The sequence below is a fragment of the Vulpes vulpes genome, chromosome 1 (assembly GCF_048418805.1).
Source record: "Vulpes vulpes isolate BD-2025 chromosome 1, VulVul3, whole genome shotgun sequence".
Classification (NCBI taxonomy): Eukaryota; Metazoa; Chordata; class Mammalia; order Carnivora; family Canidae; genus Vulpes; species Vulpes vulpes.
The window spans coordinates 134,215,038-134,228,043 of NC_132780.1; the positions used below are offsets into that span (position 1 = coordinate 134,215,038).

The following is a 13,006-nucleotide window of genomic DNA, read 5'->3' on the forward strand; positions in this document are numbered from 1 at the left end:
GTCCAACAGCCAGGCCTGGGCCATGTCAGGACAAGGCACCACCGTGCATGAAAGGGTGATGGGCCTCAGCCTTCTTGAGCCAGGGCAGCCTGTGTAGAGCAAGAGTCTTGCTTCCTATTTCAGGGATAGCGAGGTGAACCTGGAAGGAGAATATTTGTTCAAGATTGTCTTTCTTCAGCATAACCCTGTGCCAATCTCCTCCAGCTATCTACCCTTCTTGGCTGCCTCAATGGCAGGGGTCTCTGACACCTCTCTGGGGCCTTCCCACACCCCTGCCTCCAGTTCCGACATCTTTTTTTTAAGATTTTATTTATTTTTTCATGAGAGATACACAGAGAGAGAGAGGCAGAGACATAGGCAGAGGGAGAAGCAGGCGCCATGCAGGGAGCCTGATGTGGGACTCAGTCCCAGGACCCCGGGATCATGCTCTGGGCCGAAGGCGGACATTCAACCACTGAGCCACCCAGGTGCTCCAAGCTCCAATGTCTTCTTATCTTCTCAGATATGTCCTCTATCCAGTTTCCTCAGCTCAGCCCCAGTTTCCTTAAGTCAGCCAAAGGCTTCCCTACCCATCCCGACCCAGGCTGAATATAAGGCATCAGCAGTGACTCATTCCCGTCCAACCAGTCCCCTGGTCGGGAGAGTCTCTGCGGTAGTGGCATCACTAACTTGTCTTCCTTCAGCTGCTGCTCCGGCCTGGCCTCCAAATCTCTAGGAGGATCCGATGCTATTCTCCTTTCTCATCTTCCAGTCCTGGTCTCCTTGCCCGGTGTGAGCCGCCTGCCAGCTCCTCCTGCACGTCACAAGCAGATCATGCCTTCCTCTTCCCACCCCACCTTTCTATTCCGTTGTATCTCCCAGGTCCATCTTTTCCCGAAGCCTTGACCCTTACTACCCTTTAATCATAACAGATGTTCCACATGCCAGGCATTTTACAGCCACATCTGTATAGCTACAGCATAGGTGTTATTGTCCCTTTCACAGATGAGGAAAACCGAGTCCAGGAGCAGTTACACAGGTCCTGCTGCCTATAAACAGCTGGGATTCAACCCATTGTTGGTGTGATCCAAAACCCTTCATCCTGTGTAACCACCCGCCATCACACCCGTCCCCTCCTCTGCAGGAGCTTGCGCTGTTCCCTACCACTCTACCCTCCCTCTTCCTTCTAGCTTCTTCATATCCCCCAACCCACAACTCCACTGCTTAGCTTCTCTCGTGGTTCCTGCCCACGCTACTCACCCTTGATTCTTCACTTCACTGGCAGGAATCTCAGCCTGCACAATTTGGTCCTTAATTATAGACTGCCTTGTGTGGTTCTCTGGTTATTTCACATTTGCCTGTCTCGTTCCCAAGAAGCCTGTGAGTGTCCGAGTTCGGGGATGGTCCGTCCACCACTCCTATCCCCTGGACCTCCGTTACAGAGCCGGGTAATCAAATACTCAGTGGAACTGACCTAGTATCCCAGGAAGGAGGCAGGGTCTCGATGTTCCAAAAGCTGACTGAACTCCACCCTGTCACATCCCACCTTCTAGTCCAGCGGTAAGCCTCATACCTCTCTCTGCATGCGTGCATGTGTACACACAGATGCACACGTTTGCCCTGTCACTCACACATTTAATCCAAAGGGCTCTTCCCAGATGGAGGATCAAATTATGTATCTGGAACTATCCACCCAAGAGAGAAAACTCCTTCCTAACTGAACCCTGGGCGTGGCCCTCATTGTGGATTCCAGGGGGGACCAGTAAGGCTAAGAGTTGACGGGAGTTCCCTGTGTCAGGTGAGGCATTGACATCATATCCTAACAGAGTGTGGAGCTGGACTGAGCACCAAGTGGGGGACTTGGTGGCTTGATTCCGATGCTGGTCCTGCCACTGGATGGTTTTGGGGGGAGGGGAGAGATGTGATCTTGCCAGCTTTGTAATGACATCCTAGACAGAGAAATTGTGGGCTGAGGAGGGGCCCTCCTCTCCAGAACCACATTGCACTGCTCCAGAGGGGGCATTACCAGTGCTCCCTGTAGCCAGCCTTGGTCCCCAAGCACCACCTCCTTGCCTTCTGGGCTCCAAATGCCTCTCAGTCCTGACCCCAATGCCCCCATACCTGCCCTCCCAAGCTGCTCATTCTTGGGGTTAAATATTGCCATCTCCAATTTATCATTAGAAGAGCATGCAGTATGAAGGTCCAAACACTTAGAATGATCTAGATTTCAAACTGATTTTTTTTTTCCTGGATGCTGAGAAGACCACATGAGAGTCTGGGACTTGGTGAGAGGATGCTACAGCTGAGTGAGTCAGTGTTGGGCCAGGAGAAAAGCTGGAGGGCGATGGAGAGGCAGTGGAGGGTGGGGCTCTGAGGCCTGACTTCTCTTCCTTTAAAATTTTGCCGTGGCCAGTCCTGACATGTGAACAAACACACACATTCTTATGTAAGAACAAATAAAAACAATTGTGTAACACACCACACCCGCCCCCAGAGAGCCTGGGGAAGGAGTCCAGGGAGGAGTGATGTTGTCAGGGGGCATGGGTGGGAGGGAGTGTGTCCCCCCTCAGAAATCATAGCCCACATGCTGGCTCTGCCCCTGCCGGGGAGGGGACACCTTCCTCCTGGGAGAGAGGCCAGCAGATAATTCCTTGCCTGCCACAGCATGTCAGAGACAGAGGCATCCTCTGATAACCATCAGTGAAGGGTTTTGCAACTCTGTGTGTGAAGCCTCCTGGGCTGAGGGCTGAGCAGCGCTGCCTCTTTGGGATGGCCCCAGTGGCGGCTGCCAACGCTGCTAGGTTTACGCAGCCTCCTGGCCAAGGGCTGAGGAGCCCGTGCCAGAGATGAATCTAGCCACTCAATGAAGCCAGGGGGTACTCGCAGGCCCGAGACGCTGCTCATACATTCAGGGTGCCTTCTGCACCTTGACCTGGGCCTGAGGCCTTTGATCAGCCTTTGGGACTGCCTCCTGGAGGAGCTGGATGGGCCCAGGCAGTGGCTGCTGAGCCGTCCGTGGGTGTCCCAGCCGACCCAGGAGAGACGGCCCCTTTCCAGGTGCCAGGCTAGCAGGAGAGTGTGGCCCTGACTTGCAGCAGGAGCGCAGCCCAGGAGGCAAGCCTTGCCCAGGGCCCGAGGAGATGGAAGAGCAGGTGTTCAAGGGGGACCCAGACACTCCCCATTCCATCTCCTTCTCCGGCAGCGGATTTCTCTCCTTCTACCAGGCCGGGGCTGTGGATGCCCTTCGAGACTTGGCCCCCCGGATGCTGAAAACGGCCCACCGCTTTGCCGGGACATCAGCAGGTGCAGTGGTGGCGGCTCTGGTCATCTGTGGGATTGAAATGGGTAAGGTGTTTGTTCTGGATTCCCTGGGGGAGCCTTGGGGGTGGGGGGACTCCCCAAAGTGGGGATGCTTTGGGAAACAGAGCCAGGCCTTCTGGCTGGTGGGAAGGGAAGGTTGAGAGGGATGGCAAGAAGCTGGGACATTTGAGGTTGGGGTCAGCCAGGTCCCAGTCTCTGAGCCACTGGGTGAGTGTGGACCCGTCCGTCCTTCTCGGTCTCCCTCAACATTTCTGTGACACCCTGTCTGCCAGGGCCTGGGAGGGACAAAGGCAGTATCTCCCTCAAACATTCTGGTCTTGGAGTCACACCATGACACAGTCAGACACTGGGATGGAGTGTCATTCCTGTTTGGCCTCTTTTGTAGCGCACCCATCCTTGGGTGGGGCAGCACTTTACACCTTTATTACCTTGGCAGGGTAGCTTCCAGGTGGCTGGAGAAGTGGAAGCCTTGTGGTCACAGGGAACAGCCAGACTGGGAAAGAATCGGGAAGGTGTCCCTTCCCCCTCTTTCCTGCTGCCCCGGGTCCCACTGCTGACCCGGAGGCCAGAAGCGCCATCTGGTGCAGGACCTCCTGGCCGCCCCACATGGCAGGCCTAGCCCAGCGTCCTCACAGCTGCCTCGGATGGCAGTCATCCCTGCACTGTGCTACTGCTCAAAGGCCGTGCCCCAGGAAGCAGAAATTCTAGAGAGGGGAGACAGAAAAAAACATTCAGACAGGCAACCTTGTGATGTCACATCAGGACACCATAAGATCTATGAATAAGATTATAGCAGGAAAGGGGCAGACAAAAGAGAAGCTATTTTTTTTTAATCAACCCAACCTTTTATCTATTTATTTATAATGTATGTATGCATGTATTTAGTCTATTACCCAGTTACCCCCTCCCCATCCTCCTCCTCCCCCAGCAACCCTCTGTTTGTTTCCTATGATTAAGAGTCTCTTATGGTTTATCTTCCTCTCTGATTTCATCTTGTTTTATTTTTTTCTCTCTTGCTCTATGATCCTCTGTTTTATTTTTTCTTTTCTTTTTTTTTAAGATTTTATTTATTCATGAGAGACAGAGAGAGAGAGGGGGGGGGGGGCATAGACACCAGCAGAGGGAGAAGCAGGCTCCATGCAGGGAGCCCAATGTGGGACTCGATCCTGGGACTCCAGGATCACGCCCTCCGCCAAAGGCAGGCGCTTAACCGCTGAGCCACCCAAGCGCCTCTGTTTTCTTTCTTAAATTCCACACATGGTGGACCTCACATATGGTGAGATCATATGATAATCGTCTTTCTCTGACTGACTTATTTCCCTTAGCATAATATCCTCTCATTCCATCCATGTCATTGCAAATGGTGAGTTCCATTTTTTTTGATGGCTGAGTAGTATTCCATTGTATTCCATTGACCACTTCTGTATCCATTCATCTGTCAGTGGACATCTGGGCTCTTTCCTCAGTTTTGCTATTGTGGACATTGCTGCTATAAACATTGGGGTGCATCAGATCACCACATTTGTATCTTTGAGGTCAATACCCGGTTGTACGATTGCTGGATTGCAGGGTAGCTCTATTTTCAACTTTTTGAGGAACCTCCATACTGTTTTCCAGAGTGGATGCACCAGGTTGCATTCCAGTGGGGGCTATTTTAGAAAGAGTGGTCAGAGAAGCCCTTTTGAAGGAGACAACATTCAAACAGAGACCCAAGTGCTGTGAGAGAACAAGCCATTTGAAGTGAGGGAAAGAATTTTCCAGCTGGAGGAGCATCCAGGGAGCCAGGGAGTGGGTGCAAGAAGAAAGGAGTGGGGGCCAAGGGTGGAGGGGCAGGCGGGGGTCAGATGGCACCCACATGATGCCTTGTAGCCAGAGCAGCAAGCTCTGAGTCACCCTGAAAGCTAAGGAGCGCAGGCAGGCTGTAAGGGGGCAAAGTGGGGAGGCAGTGAAGAGCACGTGATCCAGGTGGATTGGACCCCAGCTCTGCTGTTTCACCATGTGGACGTGAGGCAGACTATTGAATGCTCTGTGCCTCTGTTTCTGCATCTGTAAAGTGGGAATTCTACTCGTACCCAATTCCAAGAGTTGTTAAAGGGTTAACTGAGCTAGAGTGACCAGTTTATCACAGTGCCTGGCACAGGGCAACTGCGTGGGATGTGTCAACTCCCTGGTTAGGGTTTGTAAGGAACCCCAACAGCTGGGCAAAGTGCCTTAGGAGGGGGAGGGCAGCAACAAGGAGCTTAGCGGGAGACCACAGAGTGTCCAGGCAGGGATGAGCACAGCAGGTGTCTGGGTCTTGAGGGGCAGTAAGAAGCCAGTTGGTTTAGGATGTACTTTGAAGGTGGAGCCAGTGAGACCTGCCAAAGGGCCAGCTGCAGTGTGCGAGGAAGCGGTGCCAGCAGGCTGCCTTCCTGCCTGGGGCCTCTGTGCTGGGTGAGAAGTCTTTCTTCATCATAAAGAATATTAGTGATGCCCATTCACTGAGTACCTCTTATGAACCAGGTAATTTTTTTACTTCTAATATTTCACAAGTAACAAATTCCTTCTCACTGTACAAAATTCAAACAATGCAAAAGTATATGTCCCTAATCCCACTCTTCCTCCTGTAGCTAGTCTAAGAGACCATTTTTTTCCAATTAAAAACATTTTAAAATTCCAGTATAGTTAACAAAGTGTTGTATTATTTTCAGTTCAATACAGCGATTCCACAATTCTACACATTGCTCAGTGCTTACCATCTTAAGTGTACTCTTAATCCCCTTCACCTGTTTCACGCATTCCCCACCCACCTCCCCTCTGGTTGCTACCAGTTTGTTCTCCATCGTTAAGAGTCAGTTTTGGAGTTTGTCTCTTTTTCTCCTTGTTCATTTGTTTTGTTTCCTAAAGTGAAATCGTGGTATTTATCTTTTCCCTGCCTGACTTACTTCACTTAATATTCTATCCTCAAGGTCCATCCATGTTGTTGCAAATGGCAAGATTTCGTTTTTTTTATGGCTGAGTCATTATCTATTCATCTCTCAATGGAGTCCTGGGCTGCTATTATAAATAATCCTGCAATAAACATAGAGGTGCATATATCCTTTCAAATTAGTGTTTTTGTATTCTTTGGGTAAATACCCAGGAGTGGAGTTGCTGGATCATATGGTAACCCACTTTTTAATTTTTTGAGGAACATCCATACTTTTTTCCACAGTGGCTGTACCAGTGTGCATTCCCACCAACAATGCACGAGGGTTCCCTTTTCCCACATACTCACCGACACTTGTTGTTTCTTGTGTTTTTGATTTTAGCCATTCTGGCAGGTGTGAAGTGATATCTCCTTGTGGTTTTGATTTGCATTTCCCTGATGGTGAGTGATGTGGAGCATCTTTTCATGTGTGTTTTGGCCCTTCTACACCTTCTTTAATGCACAGAGTCCTCTTTGAATGTAGCAGTTCACTTCAGTCACACAGTAGACCCTAGAACAAGCCTTCAGAAAGGGGCTGGGTGAAAGCCCACACTCTCTTGTCTGGGAGTCACAGAATTCCTGTCCTTGGAGACATCCTGTCTCTGGGATTCTCTCCCTTTCTGGGTATGTGTGTCACTCACATGCTCCATCACTCCCACTCTCTTCGTGTCTTTATTGCGACTTCTTAAAAGACACTGTCTGAGAAAGTCTGTGGTGTTTCCACCCTCTGGCATTCAAGGATTTGCCATAATTCATTCATTTCAATCAGTTCCACCAGTACTACCAAAAACGGAGTCGGCCAGGCTGTGAGAGGCATGGACAGCAAGTGAGAGGCACTAAAGCCCAGGAGGACACTTAACTGTAGGTGTGACCAAGGCCCTGACCATGCACACTGCCGGTGATCAGGACAGTAGTTCAAGGAGGAGTGAGATGCACGTGGGACTTGCCCTTGTCATTCAGCAGCATATTTATGAGATTTATCCACGTCATTCCAGCCGCCTTCATTCAGGTTAACTGCCACATAATTCACTGTTAACTAGCACTTCCTTATACCAGGCACTGTTCTAAGTCTTTGGTATATTAACTCATCCAGTCCTCACAGCAAGCCCCTGAGGTGAGAACTCTTATTGCCTCCATTTACAGAGGAGGCAACTGAGTCACAGAAGGCCTAACTAACTTGCCTACAGTAATAAAAAGAAGCACGTGGTAAAGCTGGGGTTAGAACCCAGTCTGGCCTCACCTTTTATTTACATATTTATTTTTATTTTTATTTTTAAAAATGTTTTAAAGATTTATTTATTTTAGAAAGAGAGAGTGTGCACAAGTGGGAGGAGGGACAGAGAGAGAGAGGCGGGGGCGGGGAAGGAGACTCTGTGCTGAGCACAGCGCCCAACGTGGGGCCCAATCTCATAATCCTGAGATCATGACCTGAGCCAAAACCGAGAACCGGACACTTAACCGACTGAGCCACCCAGGCGCCCCTGGCCTCACCTTTTAAACTACTCTGCTTCTTGACAGAGCAGGGTCAGGGAGCGCAGATGCTGGTTGTATGGCTCCTGGGGTCAGGAAGTCTCTCTAAACAGATGGAATTTGCACCGGGACCTGGAGGGGGTGAGAGAGTGAGCCACGAGAGTATCTGGGGAGATCATTCTACAAAGAGGGACAAGTGACTTGTGTAACGTCCTGTTATCAGCCAGAAGCAGAGCAAGAAGCAGGACCAGATTTCCTGACTTTTATTAAGGATCTTTACCTCTTTCAGTATATATTCCATTAGGACTATATCATGGCTCATCCAGCCATTCTGTTGATGCAACAGCCTTGTTTTTGTTATAAACAACCCCGCCATGAACATCCTTGCTTGTATTTCATGCCCACATGAATGTTTCCCTAGGATATGCACTCACATTAGCATTACTTTAGCACCAGACTAAAGTATTCTCTGAAGTTTAACCACTAGCAGCGTGTACAAGTTCTAATTTTCCCACAATGTCACCAGCTCTTGGTACTGTCAGACCTCAAAGTTCTAAGTCAATCTAATGAATGTGATACTATATCTCATTTTACTTTGCTTATTTAATCTTCCTACCCTGATTGGTAGTAAGCAATGTTAGGCATCTCCGTGTGTTTATTGCCTGTTTGCGCGCCCTCTTCTGTGACTTACCTGTCTGCTTGTGAACTTCTCCTGCCTTTTTTCTCTACCATTATCTTGTTCTCTTTAACTTGTAGATGTTCTTGATATAGTCTGCACGTGAATTATGTCAGTTTTAAGCATTGCAGCTACACTATTCCACTCCGTGGCTTGTCTTCTTATTTAAGGATGTCTGTTTTTCACTCAGAAAATTTTAGTTTTAATATAGTCAAATGTATGAATCGTTTCCTTTTAACAACTTCTGTGTTTTAATATCTTCACTTTGTTACAATGAGTCCTATATTTTCTTTTAAAAGTTCTAAGGTGGGACACCTGGGTGGCTGAGTGGTTGAGCATCTGCCTTTGGCCCACAGCATGATCCTGGGGTCCCGGGATGGAGTCCCACATTGGGCTCCCCACAGGGAGCCTGCTTCTCCCTCTGCCTGTGTCTCTGCCTCTCTCTTTGTCTCTCATGAATAAATTTTTTTAAAAAGTTCTAAGATTTCTTGCTCTTCCATTAATCTAGCTGGAATTTACTTTGTGGCTAGTTTGAGGTCAAAATAAAAAATTTTCATTGTTTTGCCACATGATAACCAATTTCCCCACACCATTTATAGGCAACCGTTTTCACACTGGTCAGCTCCCTCTAGTTTCATTCAAGGTCCTGGATTCTCAAGGGTCTATCCCTGGAGTCTCTCTTCTCTCCCACTGGCAAATTTGTAGATTTCTGCACCACATCTCGCTGTTTTAATCACTGTAGCCTATTGTGTATGGCAATCCCCCTCTCCTCTGCTCCTTTTCTAATTTCTTCTTCAATATTGCCTCTGTTATTCATGATCTCTCTTTCCCCCTTATGAAAGAACTTGGGATTTTAATTGAAATTATGTCTTCCCATTTATAAATATAGTCTATTTCTTCTGGCCTTTTATGCCATTTAATAAGGATTCTGTGTCTTTTATTGGATTTATTAGTTTTTGTTGCTATGAAGAATGGGTTCTTTTTTCCAATGGCATTTTCTAATCTAATTGATTATTGTTGATATAAAGGAGTGTTGATTGTTTTTGCACATCGATCTTGTTTTGAGCAAACCTGTGAATGTTCTTAATAGTTCCAAAAGTTTATTGATAGATTATTTCATATTTTATGTGTAAACAATCACCGTATCTCCATATAATCAGAGGTTCATTTCTTTTCTAGAAAATCTTTGAGGTGCCTGGGTGGCTCAGGTGGTTAAGCCTCTGATTGTTGATTTTGGCTCAGATCATGATCTTAGGGTTGCGAGCTCTGTGTTGGGCATGGGGCCTGCTTAAGATTCTCTCTCTGTCTCCTTCTGCCCCTCCCCACCATCATGTGCACATGTTCTCTCTTTCTCTCTCTCTCTTAAAAAAAAAGAATTCTCCAACACATGGCATGCAGGGCTTCTCTCTTCCAGGTCACAGCCCTCCTCTTGTTCCAGTCTGGGCTTTCTGCCCTGGGAGTGCATGTTTATTTCCCTCAAATGCTAAGGCAGCAGTGGGTCCACCTTCTGGAAAGTGTGCCAAGCTCTGTGATAGGACCAATTTGGGGTATATGAAAATGTTTGTAAAAACACTTAGCACAGTGCCTGGTTTTCATTAGTAATGCAGTAAAGGTTTCTGTTCATTCATTCATTTACTTGAAGATAGATGGTCTTAGTGACAACAGGTGGGGGATTCAGGATTTCCAAGCTGGACAAAACTGGGCCTGGGAACTTGTCCCCAGTTGCATAATTTTGAAAAATAAAATTTCTTCTTATTCAAGAATGGGGATTTGGTGGACTTAAAACCCCATCCCCACTTTAGCTACTTAGCACCTTTTCCCCCATAAAAACTACATAAGCAAGCCTTTCCTTCCTTCCTTCCTTCCTTCCTCCCTTCCTTCCTTCCTTCCTTCCACAAGTGTTTTCTGAGCATATGCTTGGCTCTGCAGAGGACACAGAGACAGAACACAAAATGAAACTCTGTCTTCGCCCTCACGGAACTTACAGTCTACTCAAACTCAAAGGCAGCTGCTGAGTAGGTACAACACAAGAGAGTTCCAACTGAATGTTGGACAATTCAAAGGCTTAGGAGAGCAGAGGAAGGGAACAACACCTCCAATGGTAGGAAGCCTCGCGGAAGTGGCATCTGAGCTGGCACTTCAAAGATGAGGAGAAGCTCCACAGGGAGGGATAGGTAGGGCAGGAGCCTAGCCTTCTAATGAGGACCAGGCATTACAGCACAACAGTAACACAATGGGGGAAACGTGATGCCTCCAGGAGGTGGTGAACTGAGCAGGTTGGCTGATGTCAGGGGCCTTTTGCGAGAGTCACAGAAGCAGCTTTGTCTCAGCAAGAGTTGCCCAAGACGGGAAAGAACTGGTCCTGAAGAAAGGAGCACCTGCCCTCGGAGAGGCCCACACAGAACCTGGAAGCCACCTGTCTGGTTGCTGCTCCCATGGGTCCCCTTCATTTGGTGCAGTCACTGAGATGACCCATAAACCCGAGGTCTCCAGATTCCAAGACCGAAAGGAACAGGGAAAAATATTATTTATCTTGTGACTCATTGTAAACATAATTCTAAAAAAAAGAAAAGTTTCCATGATAGGATACCATACTCAATGCCATAATTTTATTTTATTTTATTCTAAAGACTTTATTTATTTGAGAGAGAGAGTCTGTGAGAGAGCACAAGCCAGGTGGGGAGGGGCAGAGGGAGGGGGAGAAGCAGACTCCTCATTGAGCAGGGAGCCCCAACACAGGGCTCGATCCCAGGACCCTGAGATCATGACCTGAGCTGAAGGCAGATGCTTAACCGACTGAGCCACCCAGGCTCGCCTCAAATGCCGTAAATTTAATATTCTCTTCCTGTCATTAAAACGACTTCCATTAAATCAGTGGTCCTCTCAGCTGCATATTCGAATCACCGGGGTGCTTTCAAAATGTCCACTGCCCAGGCTTCTCACCAAGCGAATTAATCACATTCCCCCAGGATAGAATCCAGGCTCTAGTGTTTATTCAACCCCAGCAGATTCCACTGTGCAGCCACGGTGGTGACCCAGTACGCGTTGAAAACCTAAGTGTACCACTACCCTAAGACTCTATGAATGTCTGACCAGGCAGTGGGAATGGGTTGGGCATTTCATATGCAAACCTGCAAAATGCCCATCACAGTCCTGGACTAATGGCATTTCTCTGTCTGATTATTAATGGGGAATGGCTTTTCCCAGGATAAAGAGAAACTGTTGCCTTAGGTTGGATTAGATTCTGTGAATTCCTCTGGCTGGGCCATAAATGAGGAAGACTGATTTTGTGAAGGGGTTGGTCCATCCCTTTCTCTTGGACCATCCCCAAGTTGAAACCACTTTTCAAAGAAGCCAGTGGACACCCCTGGCTCAGAGCCTCCCCTGGGTGTCTTTATTTTTCTCCTTTACAACCCCCTCCTGGCCTTTAACTTGCAAAAAACAGCTTTATTGAGATAGAGTTCACATACTGTACAATTCACCCATTTAAATCATGCAACTGAATGGCTTTTAGTATATTCACAAAGTGGTGCATCCATTATCGCAATCAATTATAGAACATTTTAATTACCTCCAAAAGAAAGCCTAGACACCTTAGCTGTGTCACTTCTCAATTCCTATATTCCCCCCAAGCATCTGACAGTCGATAATCTACTTTCTGTCTCTGTAGATTTGTTTAATCTGGACATTTCATATCAATGGCATCACACAATATGTGGTCTTTTGTGTTCAATTTCTTTTATTTATTTATGCATTCTAAAATATTTTTTCCTTAGATTTTATTTATTTATTTGAGAGAGCGAGTGAGAACAAGCCCGGGGGTGGGTAGTGGGGCAGAGGGTGAGGGAGAAGCAGACTCCTTGCTGAGCAGGGAGCTCTATCCCAGGATCCCGGGATCATGACCTAAGCTGAAGGCAGATGCTTAACTGACCCAACCACCTAGGTGTCCCTCAGTTAATTTAGCAGAATGTTTTCAAATGCATCGTATTATAGCCTGTGCTAGTGTTTCATTCCTTTTTATTGTTGAATAATATTCTATTGTGTGGATATGACATTTTATTTATTTATTCATCGGGTGATTTACATTCGGGTTGTCTTTGCTTTGGGCTATTATGAATAACGCTGCTATAAACCTTCATGTACATTTTTAACACTTACTAATTACTTTTTTAATGAAAAGATTTCAAACATGTTGGAAAGGGCAATACCTCGACTCCCAAGGACCCATCTTATAACTTTAGTAGTTAATTACCAGCATTTACCAACTGGATTTCAACCACAGACTCCCCGCCTCACTTTGTTTTGCTTTGTTTTTTATATTTTTTGTTTAGTAATGATTTTAAGCTCAGATGGAAGTTGCATGGAGCCTCGCCAGGCTCTGTTTTCTGCGCTAGTGTTCCAGAGCATGTATCTCTGTGCAGATAAGGACTGTGAGCCTGAGGAAACCCAAGGAAATGGGACAGGTTGATCTGCTTGCAGCACAGAGAGTGTGTGTGTGTGGGGGGGGGGGGGGGTAGGCACCTTCTTGGTAGAGGGGACTGTTCTCCAGCTCTTCCCCCCTGGGTGAGGGGAGGGACCAGGAGACAGAGCTGCCTTTCAGCTGAGATCATCAA

At 47.5% G+C, this 13,006-nt stretch overlaps 1 protein-coding gene across 1 annotated transcript in view; it reads left to right on the top strand.

Annotated features, from left to right (window-relative positions):
- The first annotated feature begins 2,471 nt into the window (after positions 1-2,471).
- PNPLA1 (patatin like domain 1, omega-hydroxyceramide transacylase) overlaps positions 2,472-13,006 on the top strand; it is a 47,213-nt gene continuing 36,678 nt past the window's right edge. Inside the window, exon 1 of the mRNA XM_072730959.1 lies at positions 2,472-3,324. Within this exon, the coding sequence (XP_072587060.1) occupies positions 3,120-3,324 (205 nt within the window). The 5' untranslated portion in view covers positions 2,472-3,119. The remainder of the gene's footprint in view (positions 3,325-13,006) is intronic.